At 37.5% G+C, this 19,648-nt stretch overlaps 2 protein-coding genes across 2 annotated transcripts; one reads left to right on the forward strand and one right to left on the reverse strand.

The window, feature by feature from the left end:
• Positions 1-2,440: 2,440 nt before the first annotated feature.
• On the forward strand, positions 2,441-3,953 carry LOC137736673 (F-box family protein). The gene has a single exon (XM_068475909.2). The coding sequence runs from the start codon at positions 2,696-2,698 to the stop codon at positions 3,851-3,853; it is 1,158 nt and encodes a 385-aa protein (XP_068332010.2). The 5' UTR covers positions 2,441-2,695; the 3' UTR covers positions 3,854-3,953.
• Positions 3,954-10,822: 6,869 nt separating this feature from the next.
• Positions 10,823-11,621, reverse strand: LOC148691818 (F-box protein At5g07610-like). The gene is made up of 2 exons (XM_088683423.1): positions 11,175-11,621; positions 10,823-11,083 (listed from the first exon to the last, which is right to left on the reverse strand). Exons 1-2 carry the CDS (start codon positions 11,619-11,621, stop codon positions 10,823-10,825), a joined length of 708 nt encoding a protein of 235 aa, XP_088539549.1.
• Positions 11,622-19,648: the final 8,027 nt, after the last annotated feature.

Genomic DNA, 19,648 nt, shown 5'->3' on the forward strand with positions numbered 1-19,648 from the left:
TAGGTGGTTCCGACTTGTGTGCAGGTATAGTTAGTAAGTTGGAGATTTGAGCTCTAAATTTAGCCGTACAGGTCTCGTTAGGTGACTCCGGCTGACATATTACATGACATTGTTTGACATTACCTGAGTACTTGCATTTTATTTCGAGGCATTTGGCATGGCATACTTCTGAGCATGATTTATATATATATTTGTATATATTCTATTTTTCTGGGAAGTATATAGGTTTACGGTGAGGGGTTAGAACTTTGTTTATGAAATGGTTTTTGAAAAGCTTTGTTTTTGTCCACTCACGCTTTCTGTTTTGCGCCCCTCCGGGTTCTAGTTTGGCTAGCGCTTTTGGTGGCTCCCCAGAGGATTTTCCCGGCTTATCTGACAGATTATCACCAGTGTAGGACCATCTTTGGGTGTGTTTATTTAGTGTTGTTTCTCCTGGACTGCATTAGGTCTTCCATGCTCTGAATTTTGTTTTTTCACACTTACGCTTGCACATGTATGTTATTTACTTTGTGTATAGGTGGGTTTTTATTCATTCGTACTTTTATTATTATTTTTTAGCTTCCGCACTGTGCACATGGTTACGTCACTTCCACGTGACGACCAGCATGCCCTGATCTCGATCGGAGTGTGTCAGTAAAACTCTATTATCCTCTATAAAACATTTGTTTATATTCTATCCTACCTCTTACTTGAGTTTTAGGGTTCACAAATTTTTAATAATTCTCTCTATTGAGTTTAATAATTCTTTTAATAGTATTGATGACATCATGCGGTCTCAAAATATGAAATTTGTCGTGCATAAGTATGATTGCTATGAATAGATAAAATTATCTATGAATATGTTAATTTGACTATTTCATTATTTGAATGTAATATTATGATATTTTGCATTTGTAATTTTATAACCACTATTCATTTTTTCTTCTTTTATACTTGTGTGAGACCCCTCCTCACAAGAAATCCCAACTCCACCACTGGTGGTAACTTTATCGGGGACTGAAGCCATTGGTGAGCATAAGATTGAGTACCTGGTGTACGGATCCCAGTGTTAAAGAAAGATGTAATCACTGAGTATCAGGTGAGAATGCATGGTGAGTTTTGATCATGTGGCTGAAAAGAAAGATGGAATCGTTGACGGTGGATATTAAGGCGTAGGATTGGAGGAGGGCGTTGTGGACGCGGAGGTCGAGTTTTGTTGCGGAGACGATGGAGGTGAAGATCCTCTTGGCGCCGGAGATATGCGGGTAGGTGAAGGGATTGCGGAAGGCGGTGGGTTCTGGGTTTTCACGGAACCACTCAGTCTCAGTCTTCAACCCCATAATCTATTAAAAAAAAAACCAAACCGTGGACCCGTCAGAACCGGCCGTTTGAAACTGACCCGATTAGGTCTGGTTTCATTTCTAAAATAACAAGAATCGCCCTTCTCGTCCTATTTTATTTACAAACAGTCCAGTCCGGTCCTTTAAATTACATATGTTGTAAGCGAGGCGTTTGATTTTTCTCAAATAAATTTGAATCACATTATTGTTAGCTCATTATGAGACTTAGCTCATTTAGGATTCCTAATATCTTTGTTAAAAAAAAAAAAATTACATATGATTTATTATTGTTACCCACACAAGCTTCGCAACTTATCTAGGTTTGCTTTGGTCAGTGCGCCATTCCTGTGGCGCAGGGTTGTTTTGCAAATTTACAAGTAGCTGTTAGAGAAGATGCTTTGATGGGGTGTAGCGGTGCACTTGAAAGTAGGTTTGTTCTCCTTTTCCTTGTAATTTTATTTTTGTCGATCATCTGATGTATTATCTAAGAGTTTGAGTTGATTCCATGTATTATTATATCGTTATTTTCAGCCGCCACATGTTAATTCTTGACGTATTTCGAGAACGAAGCGTTACAGCTTTCATATACATTAGGTTGTGAGTTGTGACATTATTGGTGATGAATAATGCGGTTAGAGAAACAACAAAAACAAATGATTATAAAAGCAAAATGAAAATAAAAGATAGCTAATAATGTAATCACATGTAGTTTGGGATCCAAGTAGGGATTGCCATTTTGCAATAATTTGATTTAAATATTAAAAGAGAAAAGGAAAATTTACACTTAACATATTTCTCAATCTTCGTAACATGTTTCATGTGGTTGCCTAGTGGTCTTTGCTTCTGTTTATTTTAGGCAAATTTTTATATTCATACACTATTCTTTATATTTTTGTCATCGAATTAAATAAATTAAACGAAAACAATGATTAGAATTTAATAAGAATATGTGAGACTAAAAAATGTACATGTTTATCATTTTCTTTTTTTATTCACTCCACCATCCTTCTACTCTAATTAAAAAATATAGTCAATGTCAGTTACAAGTTGGAATAATTTATGCACAAAATAATTGAAATTCCATTAAAACTAAAGTTTTCCCAGATCACAAATTGAAGAGGAGGAAGACAATTCTTCAAGGGAGAGACAGTAAGATGGAAGGTATCACGCACATGTCAGTAAAGAATTCTGAATTTTTAGTGAGTTTGAATAAAAAACTTGCATCTTAAGCCAATTCTTGCGCAACTGGCCATTGTCAAGTGCAAATACTTTTTCAACGATGGTTATTATGCTTATCTGTTGCATATATAATTATATCCCTATGCCAATTAATGGTCTCTTCACAACTGCTGATGTGATCTGAAAGCACTGAAAAAATGGTGGCTGCAGCTGAGGTAGTAGCTAGCAACGAAGACCTCATCACATTGATCCTCCTACGCTTGCCGGTGAAATCGCTTCTCCGGTTCAAATGTGTCTCCAAGAAGTGGCTCTGTCTGATCTCCACCCCAAATTTCTCTAGCCGCCACCGCAGACTTGCCTCTGCATCCATCCTCTTGTCTCAAATTCCCGGCCTCATCAGCCACCTATCTCTCAATTGCAGCAGTTCAGAGAAACCCTTTTCGTCTCTTGACTTCATTGATGATTCAGCTGGTGTTAAGTTATTGCAGTCCATCAATGGCCTGGCCTTGGGGTGTAGCTTTCACAAGTTGGGAAAACCTCGTAGCTATTATGTCTGCAACCCTTCAACAAGGCAATTCTTGACGCTTCCTCCACCTAATGCTGAGGGTCATGATTCGCTCGCAACTGTTTTAGGTGTTTATTTAGCTTTTGATCCGTCCAAATCACCTCACTACCAAGTCGTCTGCGTTCGAAATTGCTCTTTATCAGCAGCACACGATCGGTACCAAATTCAGATATACCCGTCCGAGACTCGAACTTGGAGGCTTTGTGGTTCTCCTTTTGCGTCCCCATCCGACATCATGTTTGAAACTGGGGTGCTTTGGAATGGTGCAATACATTGGATTAGCCCAACGGGAGCTACATTATGTTTTAATATCAATCAAGAGCACCTTGGATCAATGCCTAGTCCTCCATCAGACGAGCACTGGAGCAAAAGAAGGTTCAGATATTTTGGTGAATCCGGTGGCCATTTGCACCTTGTTGAAATTTATGGTCCAAGCACCACTCAATTCCAAGTCTTTGAATTGGAGAGGGATTACTCAAGGTGGATTTGCAAGTACCAAATCGATATTTCTCCTATCGTCGATGCATTTCCGGAGATGGTTAGAGACTACCTTCACCCCCATCACCATGATTCTCTGTTTTACGCGTTTGTTTTACTTTTTGTCCAAGAAACTGAAGAGGGCTCATCGCTGTTGCTGCACATTCCTGGCAAGCTTATATCTTATAATCTTAGAAATAAGAGCTTCAAGGAGATTTGTGATTCCGGTCCAAAATCCACCAAAACAAATACAGCATTACATATTGGATGCTTTCATGCTCATCAGTTTATAGAGACTCTTGCTAGTGTTTAAACATTAAAAGATGTCAATTTGCCTCCACTTATTGTTTGTATCGTTGAGATTAATACCATTGGAATGTTCAATAATTGTTATGCCATTTGAGTAATGGAAATTCAGAATGTAATGATTTGCCTATTAGTTTGAGATTCATAAGTAAATTTCCACCCCTTAAATCACCTTACATTGGATAGTTGCAAATTTGAGACATAAAATACTACCTTTATGCCCTATTTGGGAAATATATACTTTAGATTGTAAGTTTGTATATTTTGAATTCTATTTGAGATATGATGGGAGTTCCGCTTAATTGGGAAACCCACTGCGACAATAAAAAATGCTTCAAGAATTTTGTTCTAAGAATACAAAGAAAACTGTGTTTCTCTAATCTCTACAAGGGTGTCATGATATGTAAGAAAATAGGACTTAGAAAAACAGTGCCTAAAGGTATACGAGATTAAAACTGTGTTCTTGAATCATAGAGAAAAATGTCCTTAAAGGTGAAATATGACCACCATAGTACCAACGCCATGAATGCATTACAATCCAATACTTAGAATGTCAATACTATCTTAGCTAATATATAGTCAAGAAGTACGTAATTGGTGCACCAATAATCTTCGCCCATTCTATACCCGCAATGCTAGATTGTTTTGGTGAAGCCACCAACTTGTCCCCATTAAAAAAGAAAAAGAAAAAGAGAGAAGTTAACATTGGTCCAAGTTGAATAAGTTCAATTAAAAGAAGTGGAATAAGTACTTTGTTGTATCATAGATTGTGTCTCAATATTTGAAGAGAGAGAAACCTTGTTCCATGAAAATGATCGTTCACCCTCGCTTTAAGAGGATGGTAACCTCTAACCTCTCTAGTAACGTTATTTGAATATTCTTACGATTGTGTTGACAAAAAACATCACTCTTTAAGCATGCCACACATGAATCGGCATTTACATGTATTTTATAGTCACATATTATGTTTTTAGTATGGCACATATCACATCTTCATGCTTTAATTTCTGTTTTCATATCCGAATTGAAACTATGTTTCGTCGTTATATTTATCTATATGACCTGTGGACGCACTGCACAAGCTACCACACATGCATATATGTACAGTCGCACACTTATTCATGTTATTATGGATAGAACGTGTATATAATCTTGTTGATGTACATTAGAAATTGATGGACATTGGGTTCACACTGCTTTGAACTCTTTGGTTGCTTTGGCTTTGAAAGCCAAATACTTTCCTAACTCGTCATTCCTTGAGGCCTCTGTCAAGAACACTGCTTCTTTTTGTTGGAAGAGTATCTGTGCTGCGAGACCTGTTTTGATCCGTGGCTCCCGATGGCAAATGGGTTCTGGGGCCCGAATCAAGATTAGGGAGGATCGCTAGATTCCCCAACCCCTCTCCTTCCGTGTGTTTTCTCCGAAATCCCTATAACGCGATCTTCTATTTGTTCAGGAATTACTTATGGCACTCCCTGTCATTGGAACATCCATCCTCTTCAATCCTTGTTCACTGAGGTGGAAGTGAAACTAATTCGTTCCTTGCCGATTAGCATCCGTTTGCTGGAGGACTGTTTGATTTGGCACTTCGGGAAGAGGGGAAGGTTCTCCGTCAAAAGTGGTTACCACGTCGCTCTGGAGTGGATTGATGTGTAGATTTTATATTATATATTTATCCATATTCTTAGTATTTTGATTAATATTTTGAAAGAATTTTAATACTTTGAATTATATTTTCAATATAAAAATTTTAACTTCCTCTAAAGCAAAACACGATCAAATGAACGAATTTTGGAGTAATTCCATTTGAAGGATGTTTGTGAGTCACTTGGCTTGATTGTATCACAATTTGCAATTTTTCTATCTAGCGATGATTTTCTGGCAATAAAATAAAGGAGCGATGTGCAATGCTGGAATAGTGATGTTTTAGGCTTGAATTGCATTTTTGGAGCCCAAGATGACATCGGATGGGTTTATGGCCTTCTGGAAATGTGTTCAGAACGTCATGATCTTCAAAACAAGCTCTCATGGGCCAGATTTGAAGGATATTTGAGGCTAAAACGTGGCTGGACAGTTTCTGTGCAGGTTCTCCTAGCTTAATTAAGACTCTATTTTCTAAATTATTTTATTGTTATTTAGTTTCCTAGTTGGAACAAAAGACTACACTTTAGGGTTTGTGGATGGTATAGCAGGATATATTGCTTTGCCGTTCTTAGTCTTTTCTATGTTTTCTTTTATGAAATTTTGGAGACGAAGAGTAATTGCTAGGGTTCTTGGAGATTTTCTACTTTAAGGTGTTTTCAATCTTTTTCTTCATAATAACATTTTCTATTATTTTAATCACGAATATGCGTAACTAATTCGTTTTGCTAGGGGCGAAGCCTTGAGCCTTAGCATGAATATGTAATTTTTATTTAATTATGCATACTTTTGAATTATTGATTATTGTTTTAAACTATCCAATTGTCTTAATGCTTGATCATCATTAGGATCTTTAGAAAAGTAATTTGATGCAATTTTGGTCGGAAGGTTTCTTGAAATTGGCGATGGCTTCTTGTGATTAATAATTGTAATTTCACTTAAGATGAAAACCACGTCTTAGGGATTGCATGGTTTTTCAAAGGGTTTTCATAAAACATAATGAGTCTTTCATGTTCAGATTTGATCCGAACGTCCAGACGGGTTACATGTTAGATATACGTTCTATGTTAGAGGTTCCAAGTAGAATATATATTAAGAAAACATGACCTTCAAACTGGCATGTGTAGATCATAAGTAATTGGTAAGAATTCATAGGATTGCTAGGTGATGGTGGAACCCTACTGTTTTTATAAATTGGTATTTAAAACTTTTTTTTTTAATCATATTAGTTGTGGGCAAATTTATTATTTGTTTTTAATTAAAATTCGTTTTTAATATTACCCAAAATCAAAATCTCTTTTTTCAATTTTTAATTTTAAGTAGTTGATTAGGAATTGTTTTTACATAAATTAGTAAAATAGTCCTTGAGAAGATAGCATCTATACTATAATATCCTGTATTCTTGCAAGTATTTCATATGATTTTGACCCGATTTGCATAGACGGTAAAAATCCTATCATGGATCCCGGATCAGATTGGTGCTACGTCTTTTTCATTTGGAACTAATCATCTGAGTAAGCTTTGGTCTAAGCTCTGGGCTGCTCGGGTCCCTCCCAAGGTAAAAATCTACGTGTGGCGAATTGTTCATAACATTCTTCCCACTCAACTCAACCTCGCTCATCGCCATCTGGAGGTTGAGGTTGATTGTTTCCTTTGTGGTGCCTTGTGCGAATCTAATCTCCATCTGCTCAGGGACTGCCCTTTCGCCATCTGTGTGTGGTTGGCCCCGGTTTCTTCGTCCCTTCGGTGGACCTTGCCTCCGCCGCGGTTCATCAAGGTTGAAGTGGATGGTGCTTGGCTTGACGGGCTGAAGTTGGGTGGTGTTGGAATCATTGCTCGGAATGATAACGGAGAATTTTTGGCAGCTCGTGTGACTCGCTTTGATGATGTTTTCTCTCTGCAACAGGTTGAAGCTTTGGCGGCTCGGGAGGGCCTGGCGATGTTGGTTGAAAAGGGCTTTCAAAATGTCATTTTTGAAACTGATTCTCTCCACGGCAGATTTGCTGGAGCGTCCGGTCAATAGGTCCCTCATTGGGCCGTCGAAGATGCAAAGGCGTTTCTGTCAAGAGTCACAGGAGTTGTGCCTGCCCATGTTCGTCGTCAGGGCAACGAAATGGCTCATCGTCTTGCTAAGTTTGCCCTACGTCAAGTGGGTTTCCGTTCATGGCTGGAGGAAGCCCCTGACTTCCTGGCTGACTTATTTGTGGTGGAATGTAATGCGTAAGTGTTAGTTTTTATTGGTTGATTTCATTTCGGGAGGGCTCTTTGTCTCTCTCTCAGTGTTTTCATTGTACCACAGATTGTGCCTCAATATTTGGGCCTCACAGATTGTGCCTCAATATTTGGACCTCACTACTTAACTCATAATGTATATAATTAGGGAGGGAAATCCTTGTTCTATAAGAGGGATGCTTCACCCTCACCCAAGGACTCATTTTACAAAGTGGAAGCCAAATTTGTACCAATGTAGACGTAGTCCCAACTTGAGATAAACCACGATATATTGCGTTCTTACTTCATTTAGGTAATTATAGAACTTGACAGTTTTGTTACATATAGAATTCAAGTACTAAATATTCATGATGTACGTATGCTGATATATGTAGTATACCTACATAGTCTATATAGTAGGCACCGCCTTTTTGATGGAAATTCAGATTATGCCGTAGGGTAAGAGGCTTCCATGGTAATGCCAAAAAGACAATTTGCCTCAATGTCTCTTTGCGTTCTTATGTTCCTTGGTCACCCCATTCTGTCCCCACTAGTTCTTCACCAACAAATATTTGGTATCATCATCACTGGTACAAAACTGTAGTTTTGGTTGCAATTAAACTGTGGTGAGATTAGTAGACAAATATGTTCTCAATAATGAAATGATAGCAGTTAGATTCGTTCAACAATTTGATTAATTTGAACTGATATGTAAATAAAAATTAATTACCACATTGGCTTTGATCTTTGATAGGTGTTACAGCTCCTTTCGTTCTCCAATCTACAATAGGTGGTGCTGTAACATTCTCATATTCTTTTCTTTTTTAACAAAAAATTTGTTAGATTAGCCACCGATAAGATTTAAATATGCGCCGTCATGCAAAGGTTTAACTCATTTCCATCACTACGGGAAAATGCTGTTTACAACATATTTACTTTAGTGGGTTTCAGTATTGGGCCTAGTCTGAGCCCAATGACATTTTTTTAGTGTAAACAGGTCTATGCTTCCAGTTCAATTTCCTTTCAAATCATTAAGACAACGCGCACACAAAATTAATTACTATTGATTAGTAACTTAGTAATTTAGAGGTTAAAATAGCGCATATATATAAGACCAATGAACTCATCCTCAAATCCTGTTCAGGAGTAGGGATGTAAATCAAGTCGAACCATTTCAAACTCGACTCATGTTGGACTAGTTTGATCCCGGTTTTGTAAAATAATGAACTGAAAACAAACAAATTGGTTTGTAAGAAAAATGAGTTGAGCTTGAGCTTTGATATCTTCAACTCATAAAGCTCAGAATCAACCTGTTATAGGACTTGTTTGGAAGTACTTTCAAAATAGCTGAAAGCGCTTTTAGTGAAAATATTTTTGAAATTAATTATTAGTTAAAATGCAAGTAAATTCTAAAAAAGAACTTAAATTATTTCCTACAAGAAGTACATAACTAGGGTTTCTCGTAGGAAGCACTTCAAGTGCATTGGAATCCAAAAATATTATTATTATTATTATTATTTCCTAAAAACACTTTCAGTCATGTTTAAAACACTTCCAAACAAGCCCATATTTTCATGAGATAACAAGAGTTTAGTTCAAGTTCGCCTCATTCATCAAAGCTTAGTTTGAAAGGGTTACACATTTTCATCCAATATGACAAAAAATCAACTTATTATTATAATAAATACAATAAAATTAATTAATAATCCATATAAATTTTTAGGGTTGTTTTATTAACAAATCAATATACAAATTTAATATTAAATGACCCATATGTCCTACTATAAAATGACTATTGTGGCCTAAATGGTTTTTAGTTTTATTTAAAAAAAAATAAAAAAATAAAAATAAAAAAAACAATTTCTAAATGCACTCTAAGTCATTTTTAACTTTAGATACTTTATATCCTAAGATTCTTTTTCTTAAAGCTCTCAAACCATTCTCACCCTCCATTGTTGAACAAAATCTAACCGCAGAAAGTACAAATATGTTGATGAAACAAATTATTTTTAACAAATGGAACATGCATGAAATCATCTATTTTGAGGCTCCACACACACGCCACCCTAATAAAACAAGATAGAAAAGGATAATACTTGCATCCCCATGGGTGGAATGTACATCTCATCCTTGTGAATATTGTATCTTCATTGTATAATTAGAACTGTTCAATTTCTTAATTTTTATTTGAAGATCATCCTTACAAAAAAATCATTCAAATCGAAGATTGTTTTGGCATCCAAATGTGTACAACAAATCAACAGGGTGAGTGTGTACAACAAATCAATAGGGTAAGTACCAAGTACTATATTCATGATGAACAATCCAATTATTTGCCTGATCTTCAATCAAATTATTTTAGAATGATTGTCAAATAAAGATTAATAAATTGAACAATTATGATTATGAAATTTATAGGTACAAATAATTATTCGCAAGAAATGAGATGTACATTTCTTTTGTATGGGGATGGAATTATCATCCAAAATAAATACTCAGACAGACATTGTGAGGCTATGCAGCCTATTCTAGTTCTCATAAATCTATATAATCTAAGGAAGATTTAAACTTAAATGCATATATAACAGAAGTATAATAATTTAGCTAATTTTGTTACGTCAAGGTTTGCATTTTATGGTAATTACATGTGTGAATAACCATTTACAGTAACTACATAAATGCATATTAAACGCTTATAATAAATGTATACGTTAACTATGGTTAGCGCAAAGCATGATACATCCATCTTGTAGATAAGAACAAACCGGAGGCCTCAGGGACATTGAGCGCTTCACTCAGTATCACATGTTGCGTGTTCCTCGGCATCAATTTTGATAGGAAAAAAAAAAAAAGGGTGGATCGGCGTTTGTGTGTACAGCTTCAAGTTAACTCGTAATTGACAAGAATGAGTTACTGTGTTGTGTTAATTAGGAAGAATTTGTAGCAGTCTCAGACCCAAAAAAAGAATAATGACAGAAAGACTTAAAAAAAAAAAAAAAAAAAAAAAAAAAAAAAAAAAAAAAAAAAAAAGAGAGAGAGAGAGAACTGCTATTTGTAGATTTGATAATCATACAAAAAGTCAGAAAGTAAAATTAAATATTTGATAAAAAAAAAACCACATCTTTCAAATGGAGGCTTTAGCCCTCATGTAACCCCATGTCCAAAAATTGCAAGGGCAACCTTGTGGCAGATCCCGGAGCTTCCTTGAGGTCTTCTTCTTAACATTATACAGGATCACACTCCTTGGTACTTTCAGCACAATACTGAAGTCCTCTTCCCTTTCGCCATCAACAACCTTCACAACAGAAAACTGACAAACCCTTGTCCTCCCAATCAGAGTACTGAAATTACTCTCGTACTTCAAAAACCACCCGGACCTGTCTTGCTGCAGTTCAAAGACCTTGAAGGGAGTGTTTAACTGCCTGCAGACTCCTACAAAAAGCAAGCTTCCCACCGGACTGTCCAAAATAATCAACCTGCGTTCGAGCCCTACCGGTTGCAAGCTGGGGCATTTCTAATCTTTCAAGTGTAGTACCAACCTCGATATCAAAATAGGACGATGAGTTCCTTTGCTGATTGTACCAATAAATAGCACCATCCCAATAAACCCCATTTTTAAAGCCTGCATTGCTAGACACAGAGACCAGCACTTGTCTCCGAGATTGAGTCTCGGAAGAGTAGATGTCGATCCTGATCATCTTCTGCGACCCTAAGGACCGTGATTCTTCAGTAACAAAAATCAGATTGTAAAAGGCTGATTTCAGTGGATCAAAAGCCAAGTTCACAGCTATTAATTTCGAGTTGGCTTGAGGTTCTAAAATTCGAGCTGTTCTGGTTTGGCCAGAAGCAGGATTACAAACAAAATAAGTAGGCCCAGAGCCATCCTTGTGAGGCTCAGCATAGCACAACAACCCATTACACATATTTTGAATTTTGATTTCGCGGTTTCAAAGCAAGGTTTGATAACTAGGAGGCCTGATTTCACCTTGAAGGGGAACAAAGAAAAATTCAGGGTGTGGGTCTGTGCGACCATTCATGATCAAACCCAACGGAGGGTTCGAGTTTCTTTTGCATATTCTACAACGAAAAGAGGATCACAGATTAAAGAGTACCAATGTTTGGAAGCTGTCTTGCATTGGAGAATGCGCTTTGCCGGAAGCCGCATTAGCATATCTTTCACGAAGTCCACGGAGTCGATCAGTGCGGTTGCGCTGGCTTCGCACCTTCTTTTCTTTCCTGAGCCTCTCGTCAATGACGCCATTCTCGCACAAACACCGCCGAGTTGATCAGACTCGCAAGTGCTTTTTGTTGCCTTGAGAATTGGCTGTTGATACTCACCAACTCTCACACTGGCGGAACTTTCATGAAAAATTCACTTACCTGCATAGTCTACTGGTGGAAGAATAGTGACTTAAACCCACTACTTACAGTATTTATACTCATGTTAACCATGGTTAATCCATTATGGTAGTTCCTATGAACTACGGTTAAGCATCTATGGTAAACACAATGCATAATTATTGTTTATGATAATTACAGATGCATGCATCAAGCATAATTAATGTACGTTACAGCATGACACGTCTTACAAATAAGAATAAACTGGAGATTTCAAAGACCAAAATGATAGGCTGATAGCACCAAGGAAAAAGCAATAATAATTTAATGCAGTGTCATGTTTTTGACATATTGGAAACGCTTTAGAAAACAGTTTTTATTTATTTATTTAATTTTTTTTTCAAGTGCTACTTATCTTTTTTTTTCTTTCTATTGTTGTCTCAATGAACAATTATTGCCTTAGCGAATAGTAATTGCCCGATTGCATCTCCACCTGTAAAATTGCCCAGGCAAATAAAAAATAATATAATTTTATATTGATTTTCTCTCTTTTTTTCTTTTTTCTTTCTTTGTTACTATCTCTAAAAACTTCTTCCTGAAATTGGAAACCTCTCCCCCGTTCTTCTCTTTTAATGATCTCACCCTAGCCAACATCAGATGATCCTACAATTTAAAATTCCACAGATCAGGCACAAAAAGTCCTTATGCCGCAACCAAACAGTCTTTAGAGAGAGACCCTGGGAAATTGGGCTTGGGAAAAGATGATGTTGGGGACCTTTTGATCAAGTTGGAATTGGGCTTCAGTGGAAACCTTTTTGCTTTCCCTGATTCGTTCCAACACCAAGTCCTAAGATACCTCAAAACAATTGATGTGTCTTAGGAAGTATCTCGGTTGGATTAATGACTCAAATATTGCGTGATTAAGGTAAATTATGGCTTGCCTAAGTGAGGTGTAGTGTGGAAGTTAAAAGGTTATCAATTTAGCATGAGAGAGAACTTGTACATGGTTGCACGGTTTTAAAAGATGAATAATTTGGGTTTTCTAAGGGTCTAAGGGTGTTTATAACGGCTAAGAAAACTCAAGGGAAACCTAAAGAAATCCCTAAAACTCAAGGAAAGTGTTTTACTTAGGATTCATGACTTTCTGCACTTAGAGAAGGTTTTCCCTGCTTGGTGCAATATAATCTTGAATCCCTTCCTTCTCTACATAGTCTCTTCTCCACATGATATGTCTTATGTATTGAATCAATCCTTCCCCTTTTATAGGCGCAGGGTCTTTTTCTAGCTTTCCCTAAGAAATCCCTTGATTTCCCATTCTGACCAAGCCTTCCTCTCTCTTCCCCTCAACGTAGTTATGACTTTCCTTTTAGTGTAACATTGATAGACATCACTGCTCCTGTGAAGACTAGGTCACGCACTCTGCCAAGAGCGCCTTCTTCCCTGGTCAATTTTCATAGGCATTAGTTTTGGCAATGCTCATCCCTATTTTCTTGCCTTGTTTTTCTGTGTGAGTTTGGAAGGGAAAGATCCCTTCTCTCTTCATTAATGAACATTTTGCACTATGCCTACACGTGATTTTGAAGCTCTGAGTTGTGGTTTCTTCCTAAGTGGGTTGGTTGGCTTGCAAAGAGAAAGGGAAACTTGGTTTGTTATGTCTCAGACCCTGGAACTTAGGAATCATGGGCTTGGACTTTTGGTGCATGGTTTGGGCTCATAAAGCTTGACATGATAAATATGCATGGGTTTGGCATGATTATACAAACGTCCAACTCATAAATTATTATATCATAAGTGTGGCATGATCATAAATTCGCTTTCTTCTTGATTTCACACTTTTGCATGTATTTAGGCTTGGCTCAATGTATTTTTACCACAATTGGACTTTGTGATGTGATTGTGCTTGTGCATGAGATTTTTGGGCCCAATAGGCAGTAACTCCTTGAGGAAATTAGCGGGCTTATGGCGATGTGCCATAACTCCCCCACCATTGGTCGACCTCCGGGTTGGTGGAGTCATCGCCGATGTAGAGCAATTCCAGGTTATGGCAGATTTGTGTTTTGATTGTGGCTGATCGATTCGAGCCCCCACACGGGCAATCCTCACCAGATTGCTCAATCTGGTTGTGTTGGGCTCACGTGCAGCCTGACTAATTAGACTGAAATGTTGAAGGTTTTGTAAGTTTTAGGGGATTCAATTGCCTAACCAATTGGGATGGGGTTGAAATGCTCTTATAGTGACTTAGTATGAATCATGTCTAATCACCTAAAAGCAAGAACAAAGATTGACAAAAATCATAATCATATGGAAGACAATAAACATTACTAATTTACTAACCAATATCATATTACCAAGGCCAAAAATCTATTACAGTTGAACATTTATGGTGCAAAATATTACATAAAATAAAACACTTTACCAAACCAAAAAACTTCGTCGGCTAAAATGAGAATTCGTTGCCGTAACGAACAATTTTAATACAAAAAAAGTAAAAAAAGAAATTGTAAACAACTATGCTGGGGGGGGGGGTCTAGTGACTGTTGGGGTAATTCTTGGGCCTGACTTCCCGAACCCGAATCGCTCCTAGGCTGCTGACTTCCTTACCTTTCTTTCACCTAACTCCGTCCATTAGCATCTAGGAGACACCTCTGGCACAAGTGTTAACTTCTCCATAGGCATGTCAAGATGCTGTTGGAAGAGGTTGTCAAGGTACTCATCCTTCTTTTGTACCATAGAAGACTAAAAAAACAAAAACAAGGGATGCAAAGTTAGATTATCAATTATAATTTAGACCATAATTATTGTTAAAAAAAATAAGAATAAATACTTGCCTAAACTGTCCGCAACCTTGTTCCCATAATTGGCTCGCGTCTCCCCCCAAACTGCCACCTTCAGGAACTTTTCCTCAGCCTTTCACCATTCCTCGACCTGGTAAGATAGAGGTTGAGAACCGAAGTGGTGAACGTACGACTTATTCTCTCGGTTTCCTTTATTTGCCGTCGATTTTTCTGTCTATTAGAAAATATTGATTTAATATAAGCAAAAAATAATTAAAATATAAATATAAATAAATTAAAATTACCTGATACTTTTCAATCTCAAAATGAGTGCAAAGCCACTCCCATTCAGCCACCGGGTCTTCACAAACTCCAGGGTGGTTCTGCAAGCAATGCCTCATGTGTCGGCCAACTCTCATAATACTTGTGCAACTCTTACTTCTACTCCTTAAACATAAGTGTCCACATATCTGGTTGATGTACTCGACACAACCTTTGTCCTACTCATTCCAGCCGAAGTTGGACAACAATTTTGCAAAAAAAAAAAAAAAAAAAAAGAAGAAGAAGAATCAAATAGTTAGTTTAAACCACAGAAAATAAGTTGAGAAAAATATAATATAAATTATTCAAGTAATTGTATATTTACTAAAAGCTGGCGGTTCATCTCTGCACGAACCAGGGCCCTGTGTGTAATCCATGAATTGGTGTCCATGGGGCACTTGGTGTGGATAATGGCACCATAATAGTGAGTAACAAACTGTTGTCACTAGCATTTGCATGACGGTGGCTGAGGAGGTATACAATTTGGATCCACTGCTACGTGGTCTGAGAGATCCAGTTGGTCTTCAGGCCCCTACGAAGGTCCATCGGGCAAGGGTTGTGTTAGTAGATTTTTAGAACCCGTGGTTGGATAGTTGTGACACTTTGAAAATTTGAGCTGGGCTTTTGACTTATATGGGTTTACCCGAGGGAGGTCAATCAAGCAAGGGTTGTGTCAGTGGATTTTCGGGACTCGTGTATGGATACTTATGACACTTCAAAATTTGGAATTGGACCGTGTTTAACTGATGGGCATCCGTCGGGCAAGGGTTGTATCACTGGAAATTTAGTGGCCATGTGTGGATAGGTGTGAGACTAGAAACTTGGATTTGGACTTTTCACTTATATGGGTTTAATTGTCAGGCAAGGGTCATGTCAGTGAATTTTTCAAGCTCGTGGGTGTATAGCTGTGACACTTCGAAAATTAGAATTGGACTTTGACCGCCCAATATTGGATTGTGCGATGGTTGTCCATCGAGCAAGGGAAAGAATAAATTTTTGTAATTTGCAACATATGAAAAAAATTAATAAATTTTACTTATAGACTTATAGAATTTTGTATACAATATCAAAATAAAAAGTGATTTAAATTTTACCATTATCATATTATTATATATATTCCGTACTCCAATCCAATTGGACACCATAATAAAATTATTATTGGACTTTTCAGTTAGAATTGGACTTTCGAATTTTTACCACTAATATCAACCTTTAAGTATATGCAACATGTTAACAATTGCATAGTGGAAACTAATATTTTTTCTATACATTTATTAAGTAAATGTAAACTTTCGTGATAAAAGACTTAGCCATAGGGTTTACAGCTTTAGAATCCATTCCAAAACACTGAGAGTAAAAAAGAAATTTACATGATAGTAGCCAATGATGTGATACAAGACAAACCTGATTTTGCAATGCTTATGCATTTGTTGGGAATACAAAACATTTATTAAAAAAAAAAGCCCAGCCGTGAACTCACAAAGAAACACTTTTAAATCTAACGTTGCCTGAAACAAGACTGATTCTTTTTTCTTGAACGGCCCAGTCTTAGGATTTAGGGCTTTTAACCCATTACGGTGGTATCCTTTCCATGTTCTTTCACATGCAAGAAGTCCAAGGAAGTTTTGTTCACCATCTTCTTTGACATTACAGTCGTATACTCACCATATTCTTGCACATTACGGTAGTATCCTCTCCATGCACTCACTAGACCTCCAGCCACAGTAGCCATGCCTTTGTTGCTAGTGTTTTTCATGATCTTGCACAAAGTGGTGAAAAGGTAAAGTTTGAGTAGTGGGAACAGTGGGTCTTAACCAAAGAAGAATGGTAAAAGGGAGAAAGATGGATAGGAAGACACAGAGTAGAAAAAGGAAAATCGTATTGAGGATAAAAAGGAAGAAGAAGGCACAAACTTATAAACTGATGACTATGGGCTTGTCCGACAAACAACTCCGTGGGGCAAGTACTAGATAAACGTTGACCAAAACTCGTGGCAGTGGATATTTATTACACGTCACTAGTGGACTGTTGAACACCGACAATACACTTAACCAACGAACCAAATTTCTCAGGCAAATGTTTCCTAAACGACGAACACCTTCTTCATTAAGCAAATCTTTATCATCTTGATGCCAAAAGTTTGCCTGACGGCTTACTTCAAGCCCTATGAATCCCTTCTGTCATGTAAAGGTTTTTAGTAAACCTAATATGTTGACCGTTTTTGCCATACCAACTGAAATATCCATCGAATAAAGGTTTTTTAACCAACATAATTTCTTCCGTTGTGCAAAGTGTTGTAGGACAAGCCATATTTTCTAATAGTGTATCAATATTTCTTAGCCAATACTTTTAAGCATCAAAATACATCGAGAAGTAAGTAGTGAATTGTCAATGTTTGCCTTTTTCATGCTTACCACATGTAATGTAGCTATTAAAAGAAGCGGTACCAAATTATTATTAGCTCATTGTTTAGTTTAGTCCAACTCTCACCCTTAATATCGTTATATCATACTATTTGGGCCCAAAATAGTATTTTGGGATGAGCTAAGAGTCATTTTCGACCCAGTAGCATTCATCTAGAATTGTCATGGGTTGTCCAGTCAAGGTCGGCTGAATCCTGTTATGAGAAAGATTGGTTTAGATAAAGCAGAGGTAGTCGAACCCTAGTACAACAAGAAGTCTTAAGGTAGAAGGTGCTTAGAATTAGGAATGAATCTGGTATGTTAAAGAGTGTGGTTCAAAGTCCTATAGGAGTTAAGATTGGTCGAAACCTAATCAGATTAGGATGAGGAGTTCTAATTTGAGTACATCTGTAGTTCAGCCATGAGGGGGTTCGCTGCTATAAATAGAGAAAGGAGTGCATCATTCAAACCCCTTCAAATCAACACACAAATTGCCCTGCGTAAAGCTTTTCAACAACCCTTGAGATTTTATCCTCTTCCCCTTTCTTCCCGCCAACACATCTTCAATTTGGATAAACAACACTCTGAAGGCAACCGGCAACATCTTCAGTTTGGATAGATAACACTGGAGCCGTAGACTTAGCCGATCGATGAGCATCTTCAGTTTGGATAGACAGCACTACTTCAAGGCTGATTGGTAATTTATCTAAGTCTCGGTCGACATAGATTTTCGAGTCCTTGTTGGTAGAGGTCATCTCATCAGCCTTATTGGCAAAGTAAAGTGTTACAGGTTATTAGACTCGGCACATTGAATGCCGAGTTTTGCTTTATGATTGGATATTCACAGGTACATTTTAGAGTTCGGCATTTTGACGACTGAACCACATTTACCATCAAGACATTTATCTCTTTTAAGTATTTGTGTCCGTCTAGTCTGATACCGGTTCGGCGTATTTATACTCTCATGAACATAATTATCGAGACCGAGCCTGGCGTCGACGATTTGTGAACTTCGCAGAACTACCAACCTTGTCTTCAGGCTCTAGAACCCGAAGGCCGAGACGTGTTCATTCCTCACGCGTAACCGCAAGATTAAAAAGCCAACAGCGTGCCTAATGCACATCAACATATTTTACTCACTGGCCGAGCTCAGCCGACGAGTTGGCTTGCCCTGCACACAATCAAAAGACGTAGTTATCTTATTAGTTACTTGGCCTGTGTGCCACGTAGGTTTGGTAATTTTTAGGGTCAACATTTTGGCATGCTCGGTAGGACCCAGTGCTAAAACTACAAAGTTTATGACCATTGAAACACAATCAGTAAAAAAGAAAACAATCATGGGTAAGTCAATGACTAATCTTCCACCTACAGTTCAAAGTGCAGGACAAGATGGCTTGCCATATGCACAGAATCCTTCCGCTACCATGACAACTGAAGCCATAAGTACAACGCACCGAGAAAGGGAAGTTAATCTCGACGGTCAGACCCATGATGCAGAAATCCCCATCAAAATGACAAAAGGCATTTTTGTTAAAAGATTAGTAGAGGATTGTGACAAGGACTATGATGAGGTCTCTGATCCACCATCTAGATATTTTCTCCACGATTTAAAGAACAATCCCTGTAATTTAAGCAAATGTTCAGCCGAGAGGTAAAAAGCATACTTGAAGAAATGCGCGATAATAGCATTGTGCACAACAAATTGCTCGAATTTCTGGTCAGTAAAGTCCACAGCATTGGACCAGCTGATCGATCCAGGCAACCTCTTATTCTAAAGAATAATCCCTGCTCAGTTTAAAATGATTGACTTAGAGAAAAGTGGTGGATCAAGCAGCAGATTGGACAAATTTGACCAAGGAGCAGAAATGGCATATGTTGACATGGTCGAAGTCCAGAGGATGATTGATTCCACCTTAAAAAAGGGGCCAAAGTTTCTAAAGTTCATTCACCCATACCAAGCCTTTTTAGAAAGGTTCGAGTATCCTAAGGGGTTCAAGATTCCAGAGTTTAGCATTTTCGTTGGAGAATCATCCTTATCCTCATTAGAACATGTGGCTCGATTCACCGCTCAATATGGAGATGTTAACAGTGACTTTTATAAACTACGGCTATTCA

This window comes from Pyrus communis, chromosome 13, assembly GCF_041283825.1.
Source record: "Pyrus communis isolate YQ-2024b chromosome 13, ASM4128382v1, whole genome shotgun sequence".
Taxonomy (NCBI): Eukaryota; Viridiplantae; Streptophyta; class Magnoliopsida; order Rosales; family Rosaceae; genus Pyrus; species Pyrus communis.

Coding starts and splice junctions, on each gene's coding strand:
- LOC137736673 (XM_068475909.2), top strand. CDS start 2,696: ATGGTGGCTGCAGCTGAGGTAGTAGCTAGCAACGAAGACCTCATCACA.
- LOC148691818 (XM_088683423.1), bottom strand. CDS start 11,621: ATGTGTAATGGGTTGTTGTGCTATGCTGAGCCTCACAAGGATGGCTCT. Junction 11,084..11,174: donor CCGGTAGGGCTCGAACGCAG/GTTGATTATTTT, acceptor TTTGAACTGCAG/CAAGACAGGTCCGGGTGGTT.